We start from the raw sequence: 27396 nt of genomic DNA, 5'->3' as shown, positions 1-27396 counted from the left end.
GTATTGCTTAAAACTTCCTCAGCAGTTAATATTACACAAGTGCTAATCAAAACTGCGCAAAACAGATGAAGTGGTTTGTTTACATTTAGAATGTCAGCATTTGGAGAAGAAGCTTGCAAATGAGGTAAGCAATACCCTTCTGTGCCAAAAGGCTATCCAGTGTTGTCAGTAGGATGGCGTCTCAGCGCTGCAATTCTGAGGAGCCCCAAATTCAACACCACCCCTTAAATCAGACACACTATCATCTCCTAGTTATTTATTTTAATTATCTTTACAAACAATGGATTATCTCATACAGCCTCAGATACCATAGGTAAACCACTGAGCCCCAGAAATGATCTTGGGAATGCTACCAATGGATGTTCTTGAAAGGTGAATGGGAGTTGGGGTACCTTGTGCTGGTGATGGGGGAACATGGTTTGAATTTGTGCTCTGCTTGGTTGCAATGGATGAGTAAAATTATAATATTGTAAAATATTGGCTGTAATAATTCTGACTTGTCAGCATGTCTTCATAAGCTTTTTTTCTCCCTCTATAAGCCTTTCCTCCCTCCCTCCCCTTTTATTTTATTAGCCAAGCTGTTGACAGGGTGCGTGCAGCTTCCCTGCCTTGAATTTTAATGGAGACATCACTTTCTTGAGCTTTTCTCAGAGTGGACAGGATATTCTTTGTTTGCTCTGTTTATTCCTGTCTGGCCTATTTGTAACTCCTGGATGCTCTGCCTGAGTGGCCCATTTTGGTTGAATGGAAGATGGGAGCTGATGGGGGCAGGGATGTGGGAGCTTTGTTGAGCTTTTGGTTCTGGCTGGGCTGAGCTATTTTATAGCTGCTGGGAGGATGAGGGGGTAGGGAAAAGAGAGAGAAGACATTACACATTCTTCATTCCACATTAAACTCCCTTTGATAAGCAAGACAAACAAAACACAGACTAGGACCGCTGTTGTTGAAATCAAATGCTGGCCTACTTTAAAAACTATATTGTCAGTGCTTATATCTTGGAGACCAGAAGCTTGTACCAACAGTGTTGGACATTGAAGAAATAAGTAGTAAAATGAAGTGGAAGACTTAGTGTACAACGTTTGCAGTCCCACTTTTAATTTTCATTTACAGAGAGAGTAAAATGCTTGCATATAGTTAAGATTGCTCTTACAAAGACAAACAGAATGGAACTGACTGGAGTATTTTTTAGCCATTTGCCTGATATTTACATTGAAGTTTAAAAAAACAAAACCTAATGTTTTCTTTTCTTCCCCTCCCAAATTTGGATACGGCTAAGCTCTAAAGTAGCTTTCTCTGCTGTGACCTCTAAATAGATTCCAGAGCAGAGAATTCTAGAAGCTGCAGTCACACCATGCCCTCTTGGACAGTACTATATTAAAGATTTATTTTGCAAATTTTTCTACTACCATAGAAATTGTATTCATTTCTGATTGCCACATTTTGTTCGTACTGTATTCAAATAATTGTTTAAAATGTATATATAGGAAAATAAGAATATGTCTCCATTCCGCTTATCTTCTCAGTCAGATTGGTTTGAAGATGAGTGCTAGTCTACCAGTAGTAATGTAAAATAAATCTTAATTCTTCAGCATTTCTATGTCTTTTAGCAAGGCTCTATTTCTTAAGGCAAATTCAACTGGTAGTCTGCAAAATAATTTTAATTGGCTAAAAATAATATGAGTTCTGTGAAGTTAAAAATCCCAAATTCCTGGATGAAAGATAATCTTCAGATTAAGGAGAAATCAGGTAATCCTAAAAGTTGAACTCTGAACATTTTCTCTAAATCATTTATTTCCCGTGAGGTAAAATGCATTTAATTGCCCAGTTAGATTTATTGTAAGTCTGATTCCATCAAACATTCCACCAGATTTCCTTTGTTTCTGGTCACATGGATTTTACAAGCTGTTGATCACAGTTCTGCACCCACATCCAAAGATTCTGAAAGAGCGTCGTGTGTTCTCTTTGCCTCCTACAGTACTAGTGGCCTCTTGCTGCCAGTACTGTCAGATTTAATTGAAAAACAATTCAACTTCCCCTCTGATTTTTGTCATGGTCAAACTTCACAGAGCCCTGTTACCCATCAGGAAGTTAATGAAGTATGTAACAGAAATATCCTTCCAAGGAAGCACCATGTTGCTCTTTGGAAATGGGAAGCAGGATGACAAATGTATGCTAATAACACCCAGTGTGGTAATAGCAATGATTTAATTTAGTCATCATTAGGAGGACAATTTACTCTTGCAAAATGGTTTATTAGAACATTTACCACATTGACTCTCATCCATCCTGTGGCCAGAGTATTCCTCAGATGAGCTTTCTGAGTTTTGAAAGCAAATTCTAACTCTCACCTGGACTTTTCTCTCTTGTATCTTTAAATGTCTGATGACAACTATAATTAACAAATGCATTCAGATTACAACCCATCCTGTCCCTCCCCCCCCAAAATTTGAGCTGCAGATTTCATTGGCATAATATTTGGTCTGAGATTTGGACTTCAGTTTTTCCATCTTCTGTCTTTGACATCTACTTTGATTACTAGATAAGGTAATCTGAATACCTATATAATCTTTGGTATTATTTTGATTAACCCTAATTCATCTCTCTAACTAACCAAGGGTGCATTTTTCCCCCACTGATGGACCAAAACTATAAAATCTTACTTGGCTCATGATAGTCTAAGGGAGACATGGCCCATAGTAAATGGGATCAGAGCTATCTGCAGATTTTGGTGGTTCCCGGAGCAATATTGACTTATTGATCCAATTTCCTCTTTGCCTCCAGTTACCAGTAAATCCATTTGTTTGATCTTCGCCTTTAGATCCAATTTGCACACTCTCTAAGGAAGGTAAGCAGAGATTACTGTTCCTCTTTGCTCTTATTGATGCCAGTTCCCATGACTTAACAGGTAGCAAATCTCATTGATTTTTTCTTTGGATTATGCTGCATCCCCAAGTGTCTTATTTCTGACCTCACTCCACAACAGGGTAGACAGGGCACCCTCTATGTGTATGTTTTGGGTTACAGTTCCTATAATTCTTACTTTTTTCAAAATCAGCCAAAGTTAGCTGGGCATTGCCACCTGTTGTGATTATCAGTCTGATCTCTTGCTCAGTAAGGTATAAAAGTACCTTACTGTTGATGTCACCTAACATGTGAATTTACCAGTGATGATTTTCCACAGCAGCATGATGGGGTATGTTTCTGTGATCTGATCAGTCTGGATTGTCACTATTAAATTCTTAGCCCAGGTGGTAATATTGTAGGAAGAAAAGGTTGGTTCAAGAAAGACAGAGTAGACATGCCATTAGCTATCCATCAACAGTTCAGCCTGAATATGTTGTCTGCCAGCCGGATTTCTACTAGCTGCAAAACACATTGAATAGCTGTGGGACTCAATCCAACATATTGTTATGTCAACAGGGTTTTATATCACTTCATCAATAACTCCTGTGGCTTTCTACTGCAGAAGGGCTCAGTGGCACAGACTGAGGACTGACTGTTGAAGAGATTTGGAAATGATAGGGATGAGAAATGGAATGGAATCTCTTTGAAAAATGCATGATTAACTGGAATCCTAAATAGCATTTGACTGTTTAACCTTTTATTAAGAAGGTCACTGATTAATCCTTTATATATCTTTTGTGTCTACTCATTTAAAGTGAGCATTGCCTTAAAAAAAAAGGCTAGGGTTATTTAAATCAGTTAACTGGAAAAGGATTGTAAGCAAGTGTGATAAAAGAAGAAGTATTGCTAATGTCTCTGGAGATCAGAAAGTGTAGTTATGTGAAGTTGCCCCAAAATAAGAAAGAATGTTGGGCGAGGAAATACATGAACAGAAAATGGTCTAATATCAAAAGTTAATTAATGGTCCTCCAGTGACAAGCTGATCTAATTGAAGCAGTTCAGCCTATCAAGACAACCTGGCATTAGACAATCTAGTGAAATAGAATGATTGTCACATGATTCCTCAAGAGGTAGAATTATCAGAAGTTAAATCTTACCTTGAACAGTTTCTATTCCCTTCTTTGTTGTAGAGCTTAGAAAACTGCTGCTTTATTCACAGCCTCCCCGCCTGATTCCTGTTGCCCATGAGTTGGTTTGATCATGCTTCTGAAATTTCATGAGGGCCAAATGACTTTAAAAAAAAAAAAAAGTGGACAACTTAAAAAAAAATCACACCAAACAAATTCCCAAGGAGCAATTGCACAGCCAAGATTGCTGTCAACCTTGATTTGCTATTGAGATCAGTCTTTATCTGTCAGCCAATAAATTTAACTGAGACTTAACGTTATTAGTGATATCTAAACACATTATGCATATGCTCTCCAGCATATGGGTAAATAGATATCAATTTATTTTCATTAGTGTTTTATGACAGGTGCTACTGAGGTAGGGCTTTTGGTTTTGCTGGAGTTGTCATTATTAGGCTAGCTTTGCAGAACAAGAAGTTCCATTTCTTTGACTATTAAGACTGTTCTGCAGAGGCCTCCTTAAACTGCCTTTGGATGATGGTTATCTACAAATTCATTGGCAAGTCCTGAGCATCTGAGGATGCTGTTTAGAAGAGGTTAGTCTGTTTATCCACTGAGCTTAGTGTTGGCAGCGGCTTCTTGGGGTATTTTCTCTTCCCTTAGTTGAGGGACATAATTGTATTGCTTTTGTTTTCAGCAGTTGTTTAAATGTAGGCTTTTTAATTTAAGATGATTGTTGCTATTTTTGGCAAATACTTTGAAAGGGAAAAGTGGATCTGCATGTTGCATTAATTTTAATAACGTTTGGATTGACACCCAAACATGTTTAGTTGTATTTCCTCTGTTCAGACATTTCCCAAGTTGAAGGCTACACTATTTAAAAAAAACAAGGGAAACTGTCTTAGAAATCTCTGTCAATAGTTCTGTTCACAAAGATCAGGCAAACTCCATTTCAAGCCAGCCCTTGCATTTAATAAGAAGGGAATAAGTTGTCAAATTCTGTTCATTTGAAATTGTTGTTAGACGACTCTGGGTTTGAATTATGCTCAGGTTTTGTTGGTCTGGCTGTTGAATGCCAGCAGTTACTTGTTTGCCAGTACCTTCTGTTCTCTGATATGCTAATTTTTCACTTTGTTTTATTGGCTTACATTGTCTTATTACTTTTCTTTTGATCTCTGACCATAAAACAAATGAATGAAAACACTTTGAAGGCTGCACTCGACTAGATGTGCTAGCTAGGACTTTATCACCCCACCCCACCCCCAAAAAAAGGTAAAGCCAAGGCAAAATCTACATTTGATTCCCCAATTATACTCTCCAATTATGAGTTTAATCATTTCTTGTATACCAAATTAAAAATTATTAAAAAAAAAATATCTTCTGGTGCTCTCCAGAGCTGCACATCAAACTTTTGGAGACTGCATGCCATCCTGAGGCCTTCAAGATTTTAGATACATGTGTGGCTGAGGCTAATAAATACATAATTTAATGAATTCAGGACTTTCCGTCTATACCAAGTTATGACTGTTCAATGAGCCTGCTGGAGCAATTTTAATTGGTAGCTTGGTAGCTCCCTTGTATGAACAAGCCCTAAATGTATAATTTTGGTTTTGGTTTTTCTGTCTTTGAGTCACTGTTGACTCCTGGTCTAGTTCCTACAGTTTTCATGGGAAGATTTCAGAAACAATTTGCATTTGTCTCCTTCTAAGAGTTGAGAGAGAGACTGACTGTCCCAAGGTCACTCAGCTGACTTCATGCCTAAGGTGTACTAGAACTCACACTCTCCTGGTTTTTAGACTGGTGCTTTTACTCACTACATCAAACTGGTTTTCAAATGTGGAATACTCAAGATTTTGGTCAAGCTGGGATTCTCTGTATGAATCATCTTCCCAAATTGCTTTTTTAATGGAGGAATTCACCCATTTCCTGTTCTTGCTTTCCTTTACAAACTATAAGGCTAGCTAGTGAAACCATGCAAAACTTACACATACAAATATGAATAACTTAGGCAATAATTATGCAGATATTTGGAATAAATGTGCTTAAGATTGTTGTGATATTATCATGCAATTGATAAGATTGCATCATAATGTGAAACTAGGCTTCCACAGTAATATCTGTGCATTATATATGGCTAACATTTGTAAATGTTAATCGTTTAAAAATTTAATGATTTCTCTGTCTTTTTATGGATTCTCTCTCCCCCTCTTTCTTACCTTCTGCTTTATTATTGATGTAACCTTCATGTTTAATTTGGAGGAGGGTTTTATTTCATAATTTAAGAGCATGTCTTCTTTTCACTCCTTTGTTTTTCTTTTCTCCAATTAAAACATCCATTAAATTCATTATCATCAATCCCAGGTCAGTAAATAAATCCTGGTATGACTTTGATTTGTGTTTTTCCTCTGTAATGTCTGTTTAGTTTTTGTTTCTATTGTTTGGCAGCTTAATGAGTACATTTAACAAAAGCCCCAAATTATTCACTTAAATTCAAAGCATCACAGGTGCTAGCATCATAGTGACTTTTTCTTTGCTTTATTTCCAACTCTAAAAATATTATTCTTTAATATAAATATAAATATGATCATAATTTCAGGTTTTTTAAAAAATTCAATAATTTGAAATACAGTAATCCATGAATCATGTACCATTTCATGATTATTGCATTATATTATTAGCTGATTGGTTTCTCTTCTGCTTTTGGACATCACCCAAGTATGGCTTGATTCACAACTCTTGAGATGCACAACTTGCCATACTTAATACCAGCTAATCCCAGAACATTTAAGTACCCAGCACAGTAGATGAAAGCTTGGCTGAAAACTAGAAATCATATCTATGGAGAAGGTTGACTACTATAGCATATAGGAATATAGCCACGTGGCTGTGTGTTTTGATACGTGTATGAGAACACCCAGGGTTTAAATCTTAGCTCTCTTCCTCCTTTTCTTTCATAATAGCAGATTTTTGTGTCTCTTTTCCCATCATTTAGGGCAGAGGCATTATGTTTACATAATGGTTTTGTCTGATCTGAAGCTCTTGGTTTCTTGCCTTGCCAGTACCAACTCTCCAGCCCACTTACACCAGACTTCTCAAACCCAGTACCTTCCGATATGTTGACTTACACTTCCCATCATTCCCAGCCAATCTAATAACTTTCATCTCAATCTACCACACTGAGTAGTTGTGAAAATATAATGAAGAGAGATTCTCATTAAGCTGTCTTGAGCTCCTGAGAAGGATATAGATCTCATGCATAAAATATAAACAAATGCAATTTCTCTAGTGTATATACCCTGTTAGAGAAAGCCAGCTTATATCTATATAGCAGAGAGTTTTGTGAGTTATTTCTCAAATTGCTGATTCCCTTGAGCAAGATAAATGCTAACATAGGTAGCAGTGACAGGTGGAGCATAGGAAGAATGCCTTCATAACCAAGGAGACTGAAGGGCAGTTTATAATGGAGTGATATGGACCACAGGTAGAATTGCCTTTCTACCAGAGGTCACCACTTTAATAAAGAATCCTGATAGATTAAATTAAGACATAGATTCCCATATTCAGATATATTTACATTTTTCATCATTGCTTTTTATGCTTCCCCCTTCTCACCTATGTGACCTCTGTAAATACAGAAATTTGCTTTCATGACACTTAATTTCTGGAAGGAGAAATCAAACAATTATTCTGACCCTAAGAATGGCTCCCCAAGGCAGAAAAAAAAGTAGACTCCGCTATGGAGCTGCAAATAGGGACAGTAGGCTAGTCTAATTAAGGAAACAATTCCATTTTGTGTGAATTATTCAATTAGTATAGTTTTTCCTCTTTCTCTTTCTCTTCATGCCCCATTTACCTGCATGTTTTCCCCAAAGAATCCCTAATGGTTTTCTGTCTAATGTGGAAGCCTCCAAGTTTTGGAGTTTCTGCTGAAACTATTCCAGGCACGTCTATCAAAATAAGGCATTGAAATCAATTTTAGCATTGTTTGAGCAATGCATTCACATGTAGAACTCACAATCTGGGCATTGTTGAATCCAGTGTGATGCATGGGGAAGCCTTCATGCACAGACCTTGTACTCATAACTTCAGTTCTCCATTGCAGAGCCAATCTTAAAAAGGGAAAGTGGCACACCACTATTTGCACAAAACCTTTAACTTGATCAGGCAGGCAGTTAATATGTGCTATTTTAACCAAATAATATAGTAGGTAAGGTTGGGTTGGGAATAGTCTTAGTAGGTCTTTAACAATATTCTGAATGACAAAGTGACATGAGCAGAGGTTCAGCAGAATCAGAATTAAGAGGAGCCTAATGTTGGCAGCTTCAGTTAGAGGGGTTGAAAAGATAGTATAGATTCAACTAGCTTTGCAATCTAAGAGAAACTCCTTACTATTGTGCCCTTGGCTTGGTGGAATACTGGTTACTTGTTGAACCCAGAATTCATTGTAATGGTCAAACCAATTAAACTGTGAATTGAGATCCTTTCAGCCAAAATAAACCGTGGCCATGATCATGTTTGCAGGGATTGAACAGATCACAATGTACAAATTTCTGTAAGGTCCGTTTCGGAAACATAGGGAGGAAGCTTCACATTTCAGATTTGAAATCATAATATCTAAACCCAGTTATTGCATTTTTTTGGAAATATGAAAGCAACAATCTTTCACTGTTATAAAAAGGGAGGATTTGGAGTCTTCTGTTCAGCAAGTTATTTTTAAAAAATTATTTCTAATTTGAATGCAATTCCTTGGAGGGTGACAATATTTCTAACCAGAACAGAAATTAAATTGCATATATTAATGACCGATCTCTAAATAACAGATTAAGTCCAGGCTTGAATTCATGCACCAATATTTTTGTCCCCTCTTCTCTACAGCGTTCCCTCCATCCCACATACACAATAGGTTGGAAGATCTTAACTAAAGAGGATAGTCCATTGGATGGAGAAGAGACTTCTCCCCTGCAGAGATGTCCTTAAGAAGCTTTCCCTTCACAAAAATTCCCATGTCTCTATCTAGGTCCCCACGTTCAACTTACTTCTTAATCTTTCAGCATAACATTTGGTGGGGGGGGGGGACAGAAGGGGCAGGGAAATCTGATCTTTTGAGCCCAGTTTCTCCAACCTGATGATAGTTCATTTAACCATATAACAATTGGATTCTGTCGGGTTTCAAAAGGAACTTTGGATATTCCCGTACCTCTGTTGCATGGACCAACTGAGATCTTATGCAGTCTCCTCTTTTTTGTATATATCTGATACAGTATGGAATCCCACAATATCTTCTCCAGGGGAGCAAACCACTTTATTTGCTGTTTTTGTATGTAATTTAAGAGTGGTTCTATGCCTGTTCTTTCTCTTATGGTCTCATTTCTGATTTTATCTCTTCTGCTCAAACATCTCACTTCTGTGGTGACTAACTTTTGTTTTTGTTTTGTTCTAAGTGGACTATGTTTGGCACTGGTAACATAGAGTGAGGATGAATATGCTTTGTATGAGATGCTTCTTTGTGCTTGATCAGTACTGCCTTATGTTGTAGGAGTGGAGCAAGTTGTTCCAATACTTGGTTTGCCTTACTGCATCATATGCTAATCTCTTCGTCCATTTTACCATCTTTGTTGAATGTTTTCCTAAATATTTGAACTTTGATACTCGTAAACTTTTATTGTATATTGTCCTGTATTAGTAACTATTGCATTTGTTAATAAGGTACCTCAAACCAAATTGGAATGCTGCTAGAATAGACATGCCCTAACTTGTATTTTTAATATTCCAATTAGAAATTACAATTTTTATAGCAAAAATAAAAGAAGGAATAGATGGCTCTCTTTTTATTGAAGATGTAAATGTTATGTCCATGTGCTTCCCCCAGTGCTGTGAGAGGATAGGTGCATCTCAGTTGTAGATTAACCACAATTGAGACTGAGTGAACCTCAACTGTGGTTTATAGACTAACAGATTTGGAAGGGACCTTAGGGGTCTTCTATTCCAACCCCCTGCTCAAGCAGGAAAGCCTATATCATTTCAGACAAATGCTTGTCCAATCTCTTCTTAAAAACCTCTAATATTGGAGCACCCACAACCTCTGGAGGCAAGTTGTTCTATTGATTAATTGTTCTGTCAAGAAATTTCCCCTTAGTTCCAGGTTGGTTCTGTCCTGGATTAGTTTCCACCCATTGCTTCTTGTCCTGCCTTCAGGTGCTTTGGACAATAGTTGACCCCGTCTTCTTTAAATTTAACTATAGTTGTTTATAAACCATCACAATCCATTATTTGAATATTTCTAATTTCAAGTAAACTCTAGGCTAACTATACTTCATTTCATTCTAATGGGCAAGGAGGATTCATAGAATCAAAAGCAAAATCTTCTGTGTGGAGGGATAACATGCAAGTCCACAATTTGCTATCACTTGTTTCATCATAATTACCTTTTTTAAATGATAATTGTATGTTTGCTTAGTTCACATTTATAGATTTTTTACAATTCAAAATCTGCTGGGTATCATACTAGATAATGTATAGTATGAAATGTGAAATGTTACAGAATCTTTTGTGTGTTAAGCTTTGAGTTTTAACCTTTGTTGAAGGTTTTTCAGAGTACCAGTACTTCCTGCAAATTGGATACTGATTGGCACAAATGAATCCAGATGGATCTGATATTGATCTGTGGTTCTGACTATTCATTAATCTTCTGTATTTTGGGGAAACTAGGAGTAAATTACTATGTATCACATTAAATATATAAAATAATTACACATGAGCAAGTTGTTATTCACAACATATTTTTGCAATATTTCTCAATTTCTCTTCCTGATCTGATGCAGTTTATGATGCTGTTGTTATATATAAATAAAAAGGATAAATAGTTTTAATTTTATTTTTTGCAACATAATTTTAAGTCCAAGCTAAAAAGTGAACCAATACGGAGCCTTGAAATGTATCCTAAATAGCATATTAAATTGTTATAATAAGAATTGCTCATAAATATATGTGCTTGAAGTAGAACTGATGCTATGCTTTTGATTATTTGAATCAAGCAAGCCACACTGTTATATTACACATTGTGGAAAGACCACAATGCTATAATTATTCCAGAAGATTTTCTAAGCAGTGCTATTTGTCTAAAGATTATCCATTATTGATTGTTACTTTGAAAGTGACAGAATCAGAATCTAGTAACAAGATTTATGTTGTACTATAAAAATATATTGTTAACAAATTCCAGTACATAAATAAGATTTATATAAATGTATGAATGGATTTTTAGCTGATGCACAGCAAATGCTGGAGGCATTAGATTGCAATTCATCTCATCTGTTTTTACTGTATCATGACCCCACACATTAAAATCTTTGTGGTGACAGCAATTTTTAATTGAAACAAATAATTAAGAATTTCCCTTATGTAGGAATTTGTTTTGCATTGTGGTTTTAGTCTACTCACTCACACTTCCTTCTTTCATCTAAGTGCAATCAGAAAATCTGGCTAATTAACTTATTCTTTCTGGTATACAATCTCTTGAAGGCAAAGGGAATTAACTGTGGCTCTCTTCATGAAGGTGGAACTCTACAGAGCATGAAGATATAGGGGTGCTCCTCAGGCATCCATCCCAGACGGAATGATGAGCTTTTACACCACCCCACTTTCCTGACATCAGTTTGTATCAGCTTTCTCTTATGGAAGCCCATTCCTGCTGGGCTACCTCAGTCCTACTCTATGCTTACACAATACACATGAGAAGGGCTCTGGAATCTCAGTGTTTTCATTAGTATGTCTAACACTCTAAATCCTTTGTGCGGTGTATGCTTGCTTTTTAAAACAATGAAATATACTGATAATTGGCAGGTGGACTAAGGCAGTCATAGAATGAATTCCACTTGATAAAAAGCATCCACAAAAGAGACCTAAAACAAGATAGATTGACGACATCAGCAAGTACTGTAGTGCAGGCTTATCTGGCAAAGGAAAGCTCAAGACCATATTGGTTGGAAACATGCAGAAGAGGCCTTCATGTGCAGTGGATAGATAATGGCTAGAATGATGATGATACTGATAATTACATGCTCTACACATTAAATTATAAAAAAGAAAGGCTGGAAACCAACTCTATAAATTTTGACCAGATTATTCAAAATTCTTCACAGTGAAAAGTATAGTTATATTTTTTCTGGCAACTTTTGTAATTTATAAATTTTAATAATTTCAACGTTTCACTGGATTGTTGTATGCTTCCCTGAGTTACTTTCCCTGAGCAGGTAGGCACTTAATTTGAATAAATGAAATAATTTTTAGAAGTATGTCAATTTTTGAAGTAATTCAAGAGTGTTTTAATAAAGGCTTTGAAGGAATCAGGTTGTATACTTTATACTAAATCAAAAGTAAAGCAAAATATAACACTATAATGCATTAAATAAAACCTATGATAAATCTGAACTTGCTAAAATTAAAAACGCTTGTTTGAATTAATCTAACCATAGTAGGCAATTTTTATGTTCATTTCTTCTTACATTCCAATATGTGGATTTAAATTACACACCTTCTGTTTCTGAAATGTAAATAGCTTTCCTGTGTGATTTTTCAATAAAAAGATACGTTATTAAATTTCTGTAGTTTATGCTTTATATCGGGGGTCTGCTCCAGCTCAACATGCCTGGCTGAGGAATTCTGGGAGTTGAAGTCCACAAGTCATAAAAGGGCCAAGTTTGAAGACCCCTGCTTTATATGCTGAAGGTTGCATGCTCATCAAAAGAAAGTCTTAACAGTTTGATTCTATGAGTAATATTTTGACCAGGATTCTCAAATTTTGTCAAAGTGAGATTTACTGAGATTCAAAACTAAGTATTTCATTCATTTGATTGCAGTATGCTTCCTATGGTAGAATGGCTAGCATTTGACTTCTCAGATTATGCTGAATACATTTAGGAAGACAAGACTATCTCTGGTTACCTGAACAGTCGGCTTTTTGGTGTGACTTTTCACAATGCAGAACATAGAGGTAATTGGCCTGTTGTATAGACCTGACTTCTTTGGAATAGCACCCTCCAGTAATATACAGTTCCCATTATCTAATTGTGGCTGCGAGTATTGAAAATCGTAGTCTGATGGTGTGTGCCAGGTTGGAGAATTTTATTGTACAGTAATTATGCAGAGCTTGACTGAGTGCTATGCTGGGAGCAAAGTAAATGACAAAGAACTGTTGTCTTATTTCTGTTGCCTTACAGAAGATTAATTCTTTCAGGCTTACAGAGCATAGGGATCTGTCTATGCTTTATGTTGATAAGGTTACCTCTAGGTTGTCATAATATCCATGAATGTTCAATTCATACAATTCTTGCTTCACTTCACCATCCCCCAGACTTGTTGATAGTATATTCTAGAACAACTATGATATTCATGTTGGGAAAAGAAGGCTGTTATCTCTATTTTTGTAGGCATCTTGCTATGGTTTGTCTTCCTCTCAGTGGATTCCTCTATATCCGTCTGCCTGTAGTTCTAATCACCCCTTCCCTCATATTGGGGCATTTATTTTATTCATGCAGAGAGTTGAGCATTGAGGCTATTGCATACTTAAGAAATGCTTTCCCAAATCAAGCACTATTAACATCACACTAAAGGTTGCTTCATGCCATATAGCTCCTCTTTTGTTGTTAACTTGGCATTCCATCAGGCTCTTAGAATTTGCCAGGGAATCTTTCCTGGCAAATCTTATTTATTTAGATTCCCTCTGTCTGACCTTCTATTACCTCCCCTAATCAGCTGATTACATTAATCTTTATGAAGTATGATGCCTGGCCAGATGTATATATCATGCTTTGTTTCATCATGATTTACTGAATAAGCCACGATTGGCTGGGTTCACATAGCACATTAAGATTTATAATGGCTGGGTTTTATTCTAGGACTAGCCAAAATCAAATAAACCACATAATGGATTCATCCAGTATATGGACCTATCCATAGGTCGTGACAATACCTTCCATTCGTCTTCTCAGATCTCATTATGTTTGTGCACTGATAGTTGTGAAAGCAACAGTGCAAGGATGTAAGGCTCTGATCACTTCTTGCAGACATCTCTGGATCATCATATTTATTATTTTTTCCCCTACAATCCTTTTCGTTAGTCAATTAGTTGCTCTCTACTCTGAATAGTCAGCTAGTAAAGAAGAAACATTTACTTTAAGGAAGGGTTTGAGAAAGAGAAAGTGCAGCATTTTAAAGAAATCATTTGTTGGCAATGCTTCCGTTTCAGTTGTGCAACAAATAACATCAGACTTCTGGTGTTCTGGCCATTGGTAACTACAATTGATACCACTTTCTTCCTATTTGTTCCACTCTGGGTGTGTTTGTTTATTTTTTTGCCATTAATGTTCTTTTGTCTTGTGATGTTTTTGTGATTTATATTGCTTTTTGTTTTTAAATGTTTTTAAATGCAACTGTAAACTGCTCATTTACTGGGAGCCAGACGGCATATAAAATTAACAAATAATTATTATGGTTGTTCCCACAGTCAGCCAGATGTTTAGACTGGATATGGCATTTTCAGCCATCTATCGGGTCCTTCCCAAGGACCTGTGATAGGCAGATGTTGTTGGATGCGGTTAAAGGTATAGGCACAGTTGCAAGTAAAGCTGCCTTTTGCAATTGACTGATGGTGATTTTGTCAGCGCAAGGTGTTAATTGCCTGGATGGTATTTCCTCCATTGAGTTTGGACTTTAAGATCTTCTTCGCTCTCATGATATATTCATTTCCAGCCTTCTTCTTTACTTCAGTATGCTTGATGTTGTTATTTTGAAGGATGTCCAGGTATCTGTAGTGATTTTCTTTATCCACACACTGATAATATTTCCGTAGGGCACCTTGATTCCTTTTTTTTTTTTTACTATTTTGCTCCTGTAGATGATAAGCATGGCATTATTAAATATACAATAATGTGAAATCACAGCTGCTAATTCTTTCCATTGTTGGCTTTCATAAACATCAAGTTCTTCCCAAGAACCAACAATGTCCTAATGTATTGGCATAGTATATATGTGGATTCATGCAGTGTGGACTTTTGTAAATGGCCAATGGAGTATTGTCCAAATTTTGGGGGGTATGTTACCCAGTCTGTTGGTAACTACTGGGATTACAACAGCTGGTTATATCAAACTCGTTCAATTTGGCTTTCCAGATCTTTGTACATTACGAACTTTTCAAATTATTTATTTTCTATTAAACTATATTATATTATACTATATTATACTATATTGCCACATCAATTATCCACACTTCCTTCTTTTATTTATTTTAATTATTAGTATTATTTATCAGCTTTCTAATAAGGCAGTATTGTTAAAACAAATAAGAAGATTAGCTAGGAACATTGGTTGAGATATTTGGATACTGCTCAGGAATGAAAGGACTAGACAGTTGTTTTTGCTCTCTAAATGTTGTTCTTTGTAAAAGCTTTAGCTCCCATAGCATAGAATGTCTGCTGAAACTCAGAAACATTCATAGAAAATAATTCTTTCTTGCTTATATGTCCAGTTTTATTTTTTCCATAATAGCTTTTTTAATTTTTTGCCTAAATCAATATATGCCCATATGTTTATTATGACTGTATTTCTTAAATTCAGAATATTTAATCCCTTTTTTAATTTGAAAAGCTTAAAACAATAGATGCATTAAGTGTGAGTAAAACAGCAATAATTTCTAATAAAAATGTTTTGTGTAACAAATTGAGAATGCAGAACTTCAGTATTCTCCTCCAACTTGGTGCCTTTTGTGTATTAAGAGTTCAGGTGCCATGATTCGCAGCTGGTGTGACATTATGTTGGCCAGGAATTATGAGGAATTGAAGAACAATGTATTCAAAAGACCATCAAGACGAGGAAGATTGGAATGGAATGTTGGAACACAAGCTTTTAAAAACATAGTTTTATTATTTAAAACTATACAAAGAAGGAATTTCTCCTGATACAGACTAATTTCCCTTTGTTTTCTCACTTTTTAAATTTTTTTGTCCCTTTGTTTAAGATTTCAGTGAAATGAAGAGTTTGAGGAAACGTTTGATGGTTCAGACAAAATGGTGGTTGCTGCCTGGTGCAAAAAAGGAGCTGATCCAATAATTAGTAGAAAACTAGAAATAGTTTTTACTTCTATTAAAATTTACAAACAACCAGTTATGGTGGGGGGAGAATACCCATCATAGATTTTAAATTTCTGGATCGCTTCTCTTTTGTCAACTTGCTAGAATGTTTTGAGTAGATGTCAGTAGACTTTGCTTGTTAAGCTCATATACACATGGCATGTTTGATGAAGACCCCAATGTAATCATTTAAGACAGAGGCTATTTACTCCACAATAGACAAATTTGACTCCCCTGATATGATTCAAATGAGGAGAACAGAAAGATTATATATTTAAGACTTGTTTGTATATTTTCCTCATTGAGACCATAAAAGAATACTGAAAATCTTTCATAGCATTTGTGCCTTGGATATAGACAGCCCTTCACCACATATCTACTGTATAGCTCCTCATTATTTGGCAAATAATGGCTGATTGAGCTACTTTTTCAGACTGACTATCTTTATGATCTGTTTTGGGAAAGTATGTAGCAGCTGTAGGAAGCTGTCCCTTTTCATCATCTGTTCTCTGTCATGATGTGTAAAAAAAGAGGCATGTTTGTATAAAAGCTCTAGGAAATTCTGAGTTCATGATTCATAGATCTGAGGATAAGGAGACAAGACTTTTACAATGTGGACAATTTATTCAAATATGAAATAGAACCAAGATGGCAAGATACACCTACTACAACTTGTGGTTATTGTCAATATAATCAAAAACTTTCTTGATTTTGCTTGGAATGTTTTAAATATACATTTCTTTGTAGCACAATCTTCCATGTTTTAATTTAGCAGTAAATCCCAATAAGTTCACTGGAGCTTGTTCGCAAGTAAATAGGTATAGAATTTCAGCCTTAGGTAAAATGCTATAGGCAACAATAGCAGTTGATTGTATACTTTGTCAGACAAAGAAAATGCAAATCGAGGGCAAAAAGCATGCTGTTGTATCAAATAGCCTCCTTTTTCCATTTTCTATAAAGATTATAAGAAGCAAAATAATTTGCTTGGGTTTAGTTAAGGTAATTTTTTAAAATTGTCTAATGAGAGTGCATTGTGCTAATGTTCATATGTGGATTCAATTAGCATTTAGTTAATTAGCCTTTACAAATGAGGATTAACTTAATTACATAACACTAACCTCTCAATAACTCTAAAGGGTAAAAAAGCTGTTTTTATTAAATTTAGAAGGCCTGTATATGTGCATTAAAATCTGAAATGGCACACACATAAATGAAAGAATATTACCCACAGAGGATGACTATTAGAGATGATGATCAAAGGAAGCAAATTGTGTATGTGATTTATTTTTTTTAAAAAAGGATGGCATAGATAGAATTTCATGCACATGTGTATAGCAACTGGTTTCTATGCTTATTCCTGCTTTATTAAGAATAAATGTATTTAAACAATAGTCATTGGAGATATTTTTTTTTTGCCTGATGTATAGTCTTTGAGAGATCATTGATTCATATGGTTTGACCTTGTGAGTTATTAGCATCTTTTGGAAACAATATGTATAAGTAAGTTTTGGGGGGAAATGTATTTATTTATATTTCAATCTGACATATTGGTTTGAGGAACTTTGGCTATGTTGGGCATGGGAAATCACAGATTCAGTTTGAGAAATTTGAAAATTAATATTATTCCAGATATTAAGGACTGGATTCAGGAGATTTGTTATCTATCCGTTTTTGACATTTTGAACTTGATAGATTTTTCAATTTTTTTCAATTCTGTATGAAGTCAGTGCTTTGTTGACATTTTTATACAAGCAAGGAATGTTCAGTGTGAAAGCTAGACACTATACATAAAATACATTCCAAATTGTGGTATTAACTTGGAGATTGTGACAAGGAAGATGGATCATTCTCAGATCTGACTATAGTGACCCATTTGCAGTGTTTAGGCTAAGAAGGTTAATGGCTGGATTTACACTGGATTTACACTGGATTTAATGTCCACCACCAAGTCACCACAGCTTTATATTTTAGATGTCACCATGGGCGTAGATGAGAACCAGTGGCTCTTCCTAAACTGCCTAAAGCCATTTTTTAATTCTTGGCAGTTGATTCTCTGTTTCAATAAGGCATTATAAAATATTTATTTAGAAACCATACATCTCACTTTCCTTGCAAAAATCCAGGGTTTACACTGAAAAACAAATGCATCATAATTCAACTAAATGATCCTTTGGTAAATCAATTCATTTGTCATTCTTTGCTGATGTTCAGCATTATCAGCCTAATGTTGTTTTGAGTTTGAATATCTCCGCCACTGCCTTATTAGCTATTATTTTGTGCATTTTGAAATTCATATTCCATGACAATTTTATTGGAATACTTTGTGTTATATTAAAAATTGCAAATACTATGAGAAACACTACGTGCTCCTGGAAAATACAGTATGTGGCAGCACATAAATGAAGTGTATCAGTGTTTCTTAAACACTGTTATTTTTAAAGACTGTTTTGCCTGCTTTTTAAACAACCATTAAATGTTATGTTGGAAGATACTTGAAAAGCCTGTTCCTTTACTTACTTCTATCTCGGCTTTATTGTTTTTACAAATAACTCAAGGAAGCAAACACATCCAACAAAACTTTCTCCTCCTACTTTCCCCACAACAACTAGTCCAAGATGAGTTGGATTGAGAGAATGACTGAGTCAGAGTCATTCAGTCCTTTATCTCTGTATCTAGATTTTTTTTCATCTGTAAAAATTCTTGAAATCCGATGAAAGTTCAGTGTTGGTAAGGCAAAGAACCAGCTATAATTTCTGTCATCTCTTTGCATTCATTCAGGGCTTTTGGGAGAGCCACAACAAGCTGATCAGTGATTATGGACCTTCTTGTGGGTAAGTTGTTCTTTTTTTTTTTCTTGTTCACTTTTTAATTTAGGGCATGAACCTTCTTGTGAATTTTGACATATGCTTAGCCATCAACCATCCCTGATCTGGTATTTTTTAGTTATATTGAATAAGAATTTCCATTATTCTCCCTAAGGTTGTTATAAATTGGATCCAGTTATTTATTTACGTCTTTTATTCAATTTATATGGCCACCCATCTCACATATGTGACTCTGGTCAGCAAGCAAAGGTTAAAAACATCAATATAATTATAAAAATGGCAATACACCACAGAGAAAATGTTTTTAAAAATGGCCAAGAATGAACATCCATTTTAATAACAATAGCACACAAGCTTATCTGACCTCTTAACCCTCTCAATGCTAGGAGGGTGGGCTCTTAGCTGATGCAAAACCAGAAACTTGAGTGAACACAAAGAGTAGTACACCTCTTTTGAGCTCAACCAGCTAAAATAAACTAGGTCAATTTCTACACTCTCAGAATGTCCCTTCAAGACTTCTCATGTTCAAACCCATACATACCATCCCTTAGAGATTGGAGGCTAAAACATATAAATAACGGTTGCTGGAATTGGGTATGTCTAGTTTAATGAAGAGAAGGACAAGGGGTGACATGATAGCAGTGTTCCAATATCTCAGAGGCTGCCACAAAAAAGAAGGGGTCAAGCTATTCTCCAAAGCACCTGAAGGCAGGACAAGAAGCAACAGATGGAAATTAATCAAGGAGAGAAGCAACCTAGAACTAAGGAGAAACTTCCTGACAGTTAGAACAATTAATCAGTGGAACAATCTGCCTCCAGAAGTTGTGAATGCTCCAACACTGGAATTATTAAGACAGTGGTTCTCAACCTTTTTAATGCCGCGACCCCCCAACTGGTCGTAAGTCGAGGACTAAACCGGTCATAAGTCAAGGACTAAACCAGTTGTAAGTCGAGGACTACCCAACCGGTCGTAAGTCGAGGACTAAACCGGTCGTAAGTCGAGGACTAAACCGGTCGTAAGTTGGGGACTACCCAACCGGTTGTAAGTCGAGGACTTTCCCTGCCCGGGAGCGCCGTGCATGCGTGGTTCCGCCCCCTGCATCGGCCGAGGCGTAGCTGGCAAGTGGCAGAGACGGAGCAGGCTGACCACCAGCTGGCCCAGCTCAAGGGAGGTAAGGCACCCGCCGGAAAAGGGGAAAAAAATGGCGGACAGCCTTGCTTGGTGACCCCCGTGAAATGGTCGATCGACCCCAAATGGGGTCGCGACCCATAGGTTGAGAACCACTGTATTAAGAAGAGATGAATAGCCATTTGTCTGAAATGGTATAGGGTTTCCTGCCTAAGCAGGAGGTTGGACTAGAAGACCTCCAAGGTCCCTTCCAACTTTGCTATTCTGTTCTGTTCTGTTCTTAAGCAAATCCCACACTTGATCCTCTAGTTCAAAGATTGCTGGGTTTTTTTTACTATCACCTGAAAGAAAACCTCTGTCTAAAGATGCAGTGGGTTACAACTTTCATTGATCCTTGGGGGGGGGCTGCTCCATTCATCATCATTTTAAAGGGGATGATTATTTCCTTTATGTCTTCTAAATTCTGTCAAATGATCCATCTGTTTTGCCATCCAGTGTTCGGGGGAGGATCTAGACCCTTAACACTCCTTCTGAAGACCCCCACTATTATATTGAACAGATTTGTCAGATGGGATAAAATGCATACAGTAATTTCTAATGGAACATTTTTAGATTCTTGACAATTATTTGAATCTGTATATGACTTCTGTTAAACTAACACAGCTGTGACTTTTCAGATTTATCTTCTCAATATTTTTTTCATTTTTGAGGACTGACCTTCCATTTTACTGAGATTATGCTTTTTTAACGCTGAATGATGGCACTTGCATTTAAAGCCATTAAAAACAAAAGCCAAAATCTTCAAATGTCATATCTCTGCAATTTTAAATACCAAAAATTCCCAAGTGATACAGGTTTAATCACTTTTAAGCCTTTTCTAATGACAAAAAAGAGAATGCTAATTATTTTAAGCACCATATTTTAGATACTGAAATATTTTAACTACTGTTAACTACTGCTAAAATATTGATAAGAAATTTTGTGTGTTATCTTTCTCTTACTACCATTTGTTATTATATTATGATATTCAAAGTTTATGTTAGTGATACAAAAACTTAAGATTTTGATTTATTTCAGGCATAGATACAGATTATTCATTCTTTAGTATTTAGCATTTACTTTTTTCAAAACTTTGCACTTTTTAAGTTCTTTGCTAAAATCTAGATTTCTAGCAATTCTTCCCTCCCTCTCCCCCCACCCCAAATGAATTGGTAGCACAACTGTTCACTCCATACCTGTGAAAAGATCTGCTGCTTTGAAGAAAAGCCAATGTTGGCAAAAGTACAAAAACATTTTCTAAAAAAGTTCTAAAAGGAAGTGATATTTCTAAAATAATAGTGAATGGAATGCTGAATTAAAATAATTTTCTAAAGTTTACAAATAGATAAAAAAAATAACACAAACAATACAAATAATCTTTGACTTATGACCACAATTGAACCCAAACTCCTTAGTCAAATATTATTTTTCTGTTGTCATAATGGGTCTCTGCTACTTTATGTATAATGCTTAGTTCTCTCTGGTTCCCTCTAGTCAATATTCAAAATACTCTCTTCTCATATATTCATTTTTTGTCTTATCACTGAAATAATTAATATTGGCTGTTTAGTATAATGAAACATAATGAAACATCCAAATGAAAAAAAATGATAAACTTAGAAAATATAATACAGTCATCTGTCTTAAGTGTCATGTATCATTCTAGGGCCTAGGCTTCCTAAAAGCTCTTCAATAATTTCCAAACATTCTATGGTTTCTAGAAGACAAATCAGTTTAAATTGTAGAATATTTCAAAATATATACTGTACAAAATAGAAGTTCCCTAGTACATGGGGAAATTATGATATACTTAATTTCCTTTTTAATCCATTTCCTTTTAATCAGTTGACTATCTAGTTAAAATAAATGCTTTTTCATATCTCTGTTCAGAAGTTTATACTTTAAACTTATTTTTTTCCTAGTGAATATACGTAGATATATAGTATACAAACACATAGATTTCTTTTTTCAGCTAAAGCAGCTACCATTTTGTGGCTTGACAAATATTTGGGAATGGAAAAACTCCCTCATGGCCACCACATCACTCAGAACATGCTCTCTGAAATTCAAATATGTTCTGACTATAACTGACTAAAACATCTTCCTTCTTATGTGCGATAGGGGATTAAAACAATTAATTTCTTTAAAAAGACCAAAAACAGAAAAAAGAACTTTAACCTAATTGGTTTTAAAAACTGATTTTAAACAGTTTAAACTAATTTTTCTAGCTGATTCATCCATTAGAGATTGCATGCCTCTTTGTTATTAGAAAGAGTGCCAACATTTGAGCACATGTAGTATTCCATTACTATGGAGCAAATTGACATAGAAAAGTGTGGAGGTGAATAATACGGAGAGTGCCAGAAGCATTTTATTTGCTAGAAACAAACAGCACTTGTGACATTGTTCCAGGTTTCTGAGGTGAATTTTTGACAGAAGCTTTCAGGAAATGCAGCTCATACTGGGGAACAAATTGGTTGTTGTGACATTAGATCCCACTCTAGAGTGTCTGTTAATGGATCTGGGAACTTTAGACAAGTAAAAATAACAACAAACTAAGTACTGAAAATAGAAGAGTAACCAAATTCATCCACCTCGGCTGGATATAGATTACTAACAAGCTTTTTCAACCAGCTTGCATACAGTTGCCAAGTAGTTGGCATGGACATGTCCATGAGTCTTTAGAAGCTGAACTTCATTCAAAGAAAACGTTGTGTCAAGGTTCCGATAGACAGGACCAAACAAATGAGAATTCTGAGGCTTGAGATTTCCTCAAAGAACATGTTTATTGATTACATAGTATCAACATGATCAAAAGTGAAACCAAGTCTGAAATTCCCTTCAAAGAGAGACAATATTACAAAGTTGAACTTCCCACCCCAGTGCTATGTAATTAGCTACATTCCCCAATAGAACAATTTGGCGGGCTTTCTAACCAAATGCTCACACCCCCCCATCTGACTGACAGAAATGATCTTGTTTCCTATGGGACAGTAAAATGTTTAGACTAGTAGAAATCCTCCACACCCCTCCCATTCCTGTGGCAACCTAGAACGAGCAAAATGGCTGCAGCCAGGTTCGTTGTAAAGTTGACACTTTGCTTCTGTTACACAGCCATGAAGAGATGAATTTTTATTTAGTGAAAACCAGTCCAGCAGTTGCTTCAAATATAATTGTTTGTTAACTGATAGGCAGTTCGGCAACTATAACTAAGTGAGGTTGTTGAGGTTCTTCAACATTGTTGAAGAACATATTGCATGTGCTGTGCCCATCTAGGTCGTCTCTGGGAAGGGCAGGAGAAGAGTTGATGTGAATCTCTGGAGACTTGCCCCTCAGCTGCCGGAGTCATACTTTGACATCTATTTATATTCCTTGTAGACAGCTGGTCATTCCCTCCATTCCCCACCATCCAGTCAGAGCTGAAGAAGCTTCTTGGATGAGACATGAAACATCTTCAAAGAAAAACAAGAAAGTCCAGTTGTCTCCTGAAAAACCACCTTTGGGACAACCATGACCTGGATGACTGAGAATCTCCATAGAATTTAGTTATGTCCTTGAGATGAACACCCTTCGAGTGGTGCAGGAGTATGAACGGATTTCCAGAAAACATTGCAGACTACACGAACCATTTGCACTTCAATTTGAGATGCACACAACACAGACTCACCCCCAACAGCCTGTGCCTGTCTTCAAGAGTGAAGGGACACAGGGCAGAAAACATCCTGCAGCCAAGAAGGCTCCACACACATTTGCACTACTCAGCTGATCCTGAGGACACAGGTGAACCTCCAAATGGCCCCAACAGCTCTCTAAAAGAATGCAAATGACCAGCTGTCTGCAAGGAATATAAATCCTTCCATTCCCCACCATCCAGTCAGAGCTGAAGAAGCTTCTTGGATGAGAAGTGAAACGTCTTCTAAGAAAAACAAGAAAGCCCAGTTGCCTCCTGAAAAAGCACTTTTGGGACTTGTTTCAATCCAGCTTCCGATATGCCTCCCTGACTTTTCCCTAACTGACTGTGCAAATGAAATTAGGACTTCAGTGATTTCTGAAGACAAGAGTGCACACATTTTGTTTGCTGTTTTGGAGAACGCTCTCCCGATGTAAGCTGCTTGGAGGTGAAGAAATGGGTGGAACAGACAAAAACTGAATGTAATTCCCTTTAAATCGAATTAAAATAACATTTCATTAGATGACTAATTAATAATATATTTACTCCCTGAATGTTTAGTCATTTCCCTCTTCTGCCACTGCTGAATATACCATCTGATGGCAAGTATTAGAATGGTTCTAGAGGCTACATCCATGGTATCCATGGTTCTAGAGGCCACATCCATGCATACATTATATATTGTGTTTCTTTATTTCCCCTCTTGTATCACTGCAGCTGGTGGCAGTGGAGAGAAAAATTCATTTCATGTCCGCCATGGATAAATAAAAGAAATTATCAAAATATGGAAAACTCTCTGCTGATATCAGAATCCTTTGAAACTCCGACTCTTGGGCAGCAGGAGAGATTATACCATCTACTGAAGTACAAGGAAAATGCGTTTTGTGTTTTTATTCTTGGCACACAAATTGTTGGCGGGTATTGTGGGACACACACAATCCTGTGTACAATCAGTATTATTATGCCTGAAAAATGTCTCAAGCATCATCTTCTGTCACTCAAGAAGCTTTGCTAGTGCTTGCTTTTGCAATTCTCTTGGTTCTTCTGAATGCTGGTAATGAATGCTGGGTGGAAGCATTATACATATTACTGACTTCAAGGGTTTGACATGGCAGGGTTGGAGAAGAGGCTGCATTTTATGCATTCCAGATTGAAAACTGCTTCCAAATGAATATGAAGAGCTTTATTTACCCCCTCCTTCATTTTGATGAACACAGAGCTTTGAAAGTTGAACCTTTATTATTATTTTTTCCTAAGGTCACTTGAATCATTTGACTGATAGGATCACAATTTGTTTTCTTTCAGTGTGAACTGGTCTCCTTGACAACAGGATGTCAAATCAACTTTTCAGCTTTAATCAAGTCAGAACAATATGCTGTAGTCTATCTATTCTGAAAGCCTTCAAGTTCTGGGAAATTATTCCAGTTCAGGTTTTGTAGGGCACATTTTTTTCCCTTTAGATAACCTTTAGTTCTGGGTGTATAATTGAAAAATCGGGCCTGCTTTTATATATGGAGGATCCAAACAAATTTCATTGTTCGGTGACACCTTAAAAATGGATGAGTTCACTTAACTGTATCAAGACATTTGGTATGGGCTCAGTGGTGGAATGTATATTTTGTATACATTAATTACTAGATACAGTCCATGGTATTTGCAGTTTAAGAGGTCTGGGAGTAGGTGATAGGAAACACTAAAATCTGAATTGTTGCCAAAGAAAACAATACTGAGTTCAAGGAATACAAAATACAGAATAACAGAGTCGGAAGGGACATTGGAGGTCTTCTAGTCCAACTGCCTGTTCAGGCAAGAGACTCTATACCATTTTAGACAAATGGCTATCCAGTCTCTTTCATAAAAGCCTCCAGTGTTGGAGCACCCACAACTTCTGAAGACCAGCTGTTCCACTGATTGTTTGTTTTTACCATCAGGAAATTTCTCCTTAGTTCTAGGTTGCTTCTCTCCTTTTTCAGTTTTCGCCTGTTGCTTCTTGTCTCGTCTTCTGGTGCTTTGGAAAATAGATTGACCACCTCTTCTTTGTGGCAGCCCCTCAAATATTGAAACACTGCTATCCTGTCAAATAGCATAACAGAACAGATAGTGTACTTGAATATAAAATATTTCCCATCATTCATGCTTAAAATAATCTCATATTAGCAAAGGCAATGTTTGTGCTATTTTTCCTGGAATGGGCAAAAAAAAAAATTGACACTGCCCCAAACCCAGGAAAGTCAAATACACTGAAATCATATTTTGCCAAAGAGCCAGTTTAGTGTAGTGATTAAAACATTGGGCTAGAAACTGGGAGACTATGAGTTCTAGTCCTGCTTTAGGCACAAAGACAGCCTGGTGACCTTGCAGTCCTAAGAAGGAGGGCAAGGGCAAACTATCACTGAAGAAGGTTGTTAAAAAAGTTGCAGCACCTTGTCTAGGCCAGGGCTTTTCAACCTTTTCACCCATTGTACCACTTTTAGGATATGGCAACATCCGAGTACCACCAGTCGCCTAACAAAGTGTCAAAAACTTGATGACCCCCCCCCCCCAAAAAGGAAAAAAGTGCTAAAGTACAGATAGTCCTCGACTTACGTTCACTTAGTGACTGTTCAAAGTTACAATGGCACTGAAAAAAGTGCCCCCCAAGCCACAGCCGAGCAAGACACCTGCCTGCCCACCCGACGGCGCTCTTCCTCCTGTCTGAGGTTTTCATTGTTGCGAGCATTTCTGTTGAGGATTGGCAGCGGGGGTGGGGTGGGGGGTGTTTGGTTTTTATTCCCTCTGCCTGCTGGGTAGTTGCAGCAGGTTTTGGTCACTTCACATGACCCTGGGACACTGTGACCATCATAAATATGAATCACAAGACCCTGGAGATGCTGCAACATTCCAGGTGATCGGCGCTTCTTCTGGGCTCAGCAGAAGCACCAGGATCAGCGCCGAGCTCCAGCTGGAGCCTGGTGCTGATCCTGGCGCTTCCATTGAGCCCTGACAGCCCCAAAGAAGCGCTGATCAGCTGGAAAGCGGCACTGATCCTGGCGCTTCCGCTGAGCCCTGACAGCCCCGCAGCTCCAGCCATCTCTCGCTCAGGCTTGTGCAGTGCTGCCACTGGTTCAGCTCATTCCCCTCCCCCGCTACCACTTTTCTAGGATGGTCGCGTACCACCTGCCAGGTGCCAGTGTACCACAGGTGGTACCTGTACCACTGGTTGAAAAGCCCTGGTCTAGGCAGTTGCCAGGAGTCAACATGGAATCAAAAAGCACAAAATCTATCCATCAATCAGTCACAATGGATTGGATTCTCATGCCGTACAGTATTCAGCCAAATCCTCCCCTGGATAACCTGCATATTCATTTAATAATGAATGATATCACTAGTGATAATGAGCTGTGTGTTCATTTAGTGGCATGTGTGACAGATCATAGTGTGTTGTAAGACACAATCATTCATATGTGAACATGTGTGCCTCATTGTAAAAAATATTCTTCCCTCTTTTATTATTGGAGATTTATAAGCAACTGCTAGTATTTTTGTTTATACTTACATACTTACTAACCCATCTAGCTATTTCCTTTTGGAGTAAACAGTATTATTCGTAACTCAAAAAAAAAAAAAGTAAAACCAGCAGGCCCACAAAATTAAAGAC

The 27396-nt window shown here is 36.8% G+C and overlaps 1 protein-coding gene across 1 annotated transcript in view; it reads left to right on the top strand.

Annotated features, from left to right (window-relative positions):
- TBXAS1 (thromboxane A synthase 1) overlaps positions 1-27396 on the top strand; it is a gene marked incomplete at its 3' end in the record, with an annotated part of 128674 nt that overhangs the window by 43657 nt on the left and 57621 nt on the right. Inside the window, exon 4 of the mRNA XM_029284527.1 lies at positions 18875-18927. Coding sequence (XP_029140360.1) covers positions 18875-18927 — 53 coding nt within the window. The remainder of the gene's footprint in view (positions 1-18874; positions 18928-27396) is intronic.

The sequence above is a fragment of the Protobothrops mucrosquamatus genome, unplaced genomic scaffold (assembly GCF_001527695.2).
Source record: "Protobothrops mucrosquamatus isolate PMUCROS unplaced genomic scaffold, P.Mucros_1.0 scaffold685, whole genome shotgun sequence".
Lineage (NCBI taxonomy): Eukaryota > Metazoa > Chordata > Lepidosauria > Squamata > Viperidae > Protobothrops > Protobothrops mucrosquamatus.
The sequence above is the reverse complement of the archived record's forward strand: the minus strand, read 5'-3'. Positions and strand labels throughout refer to the sequence as shown.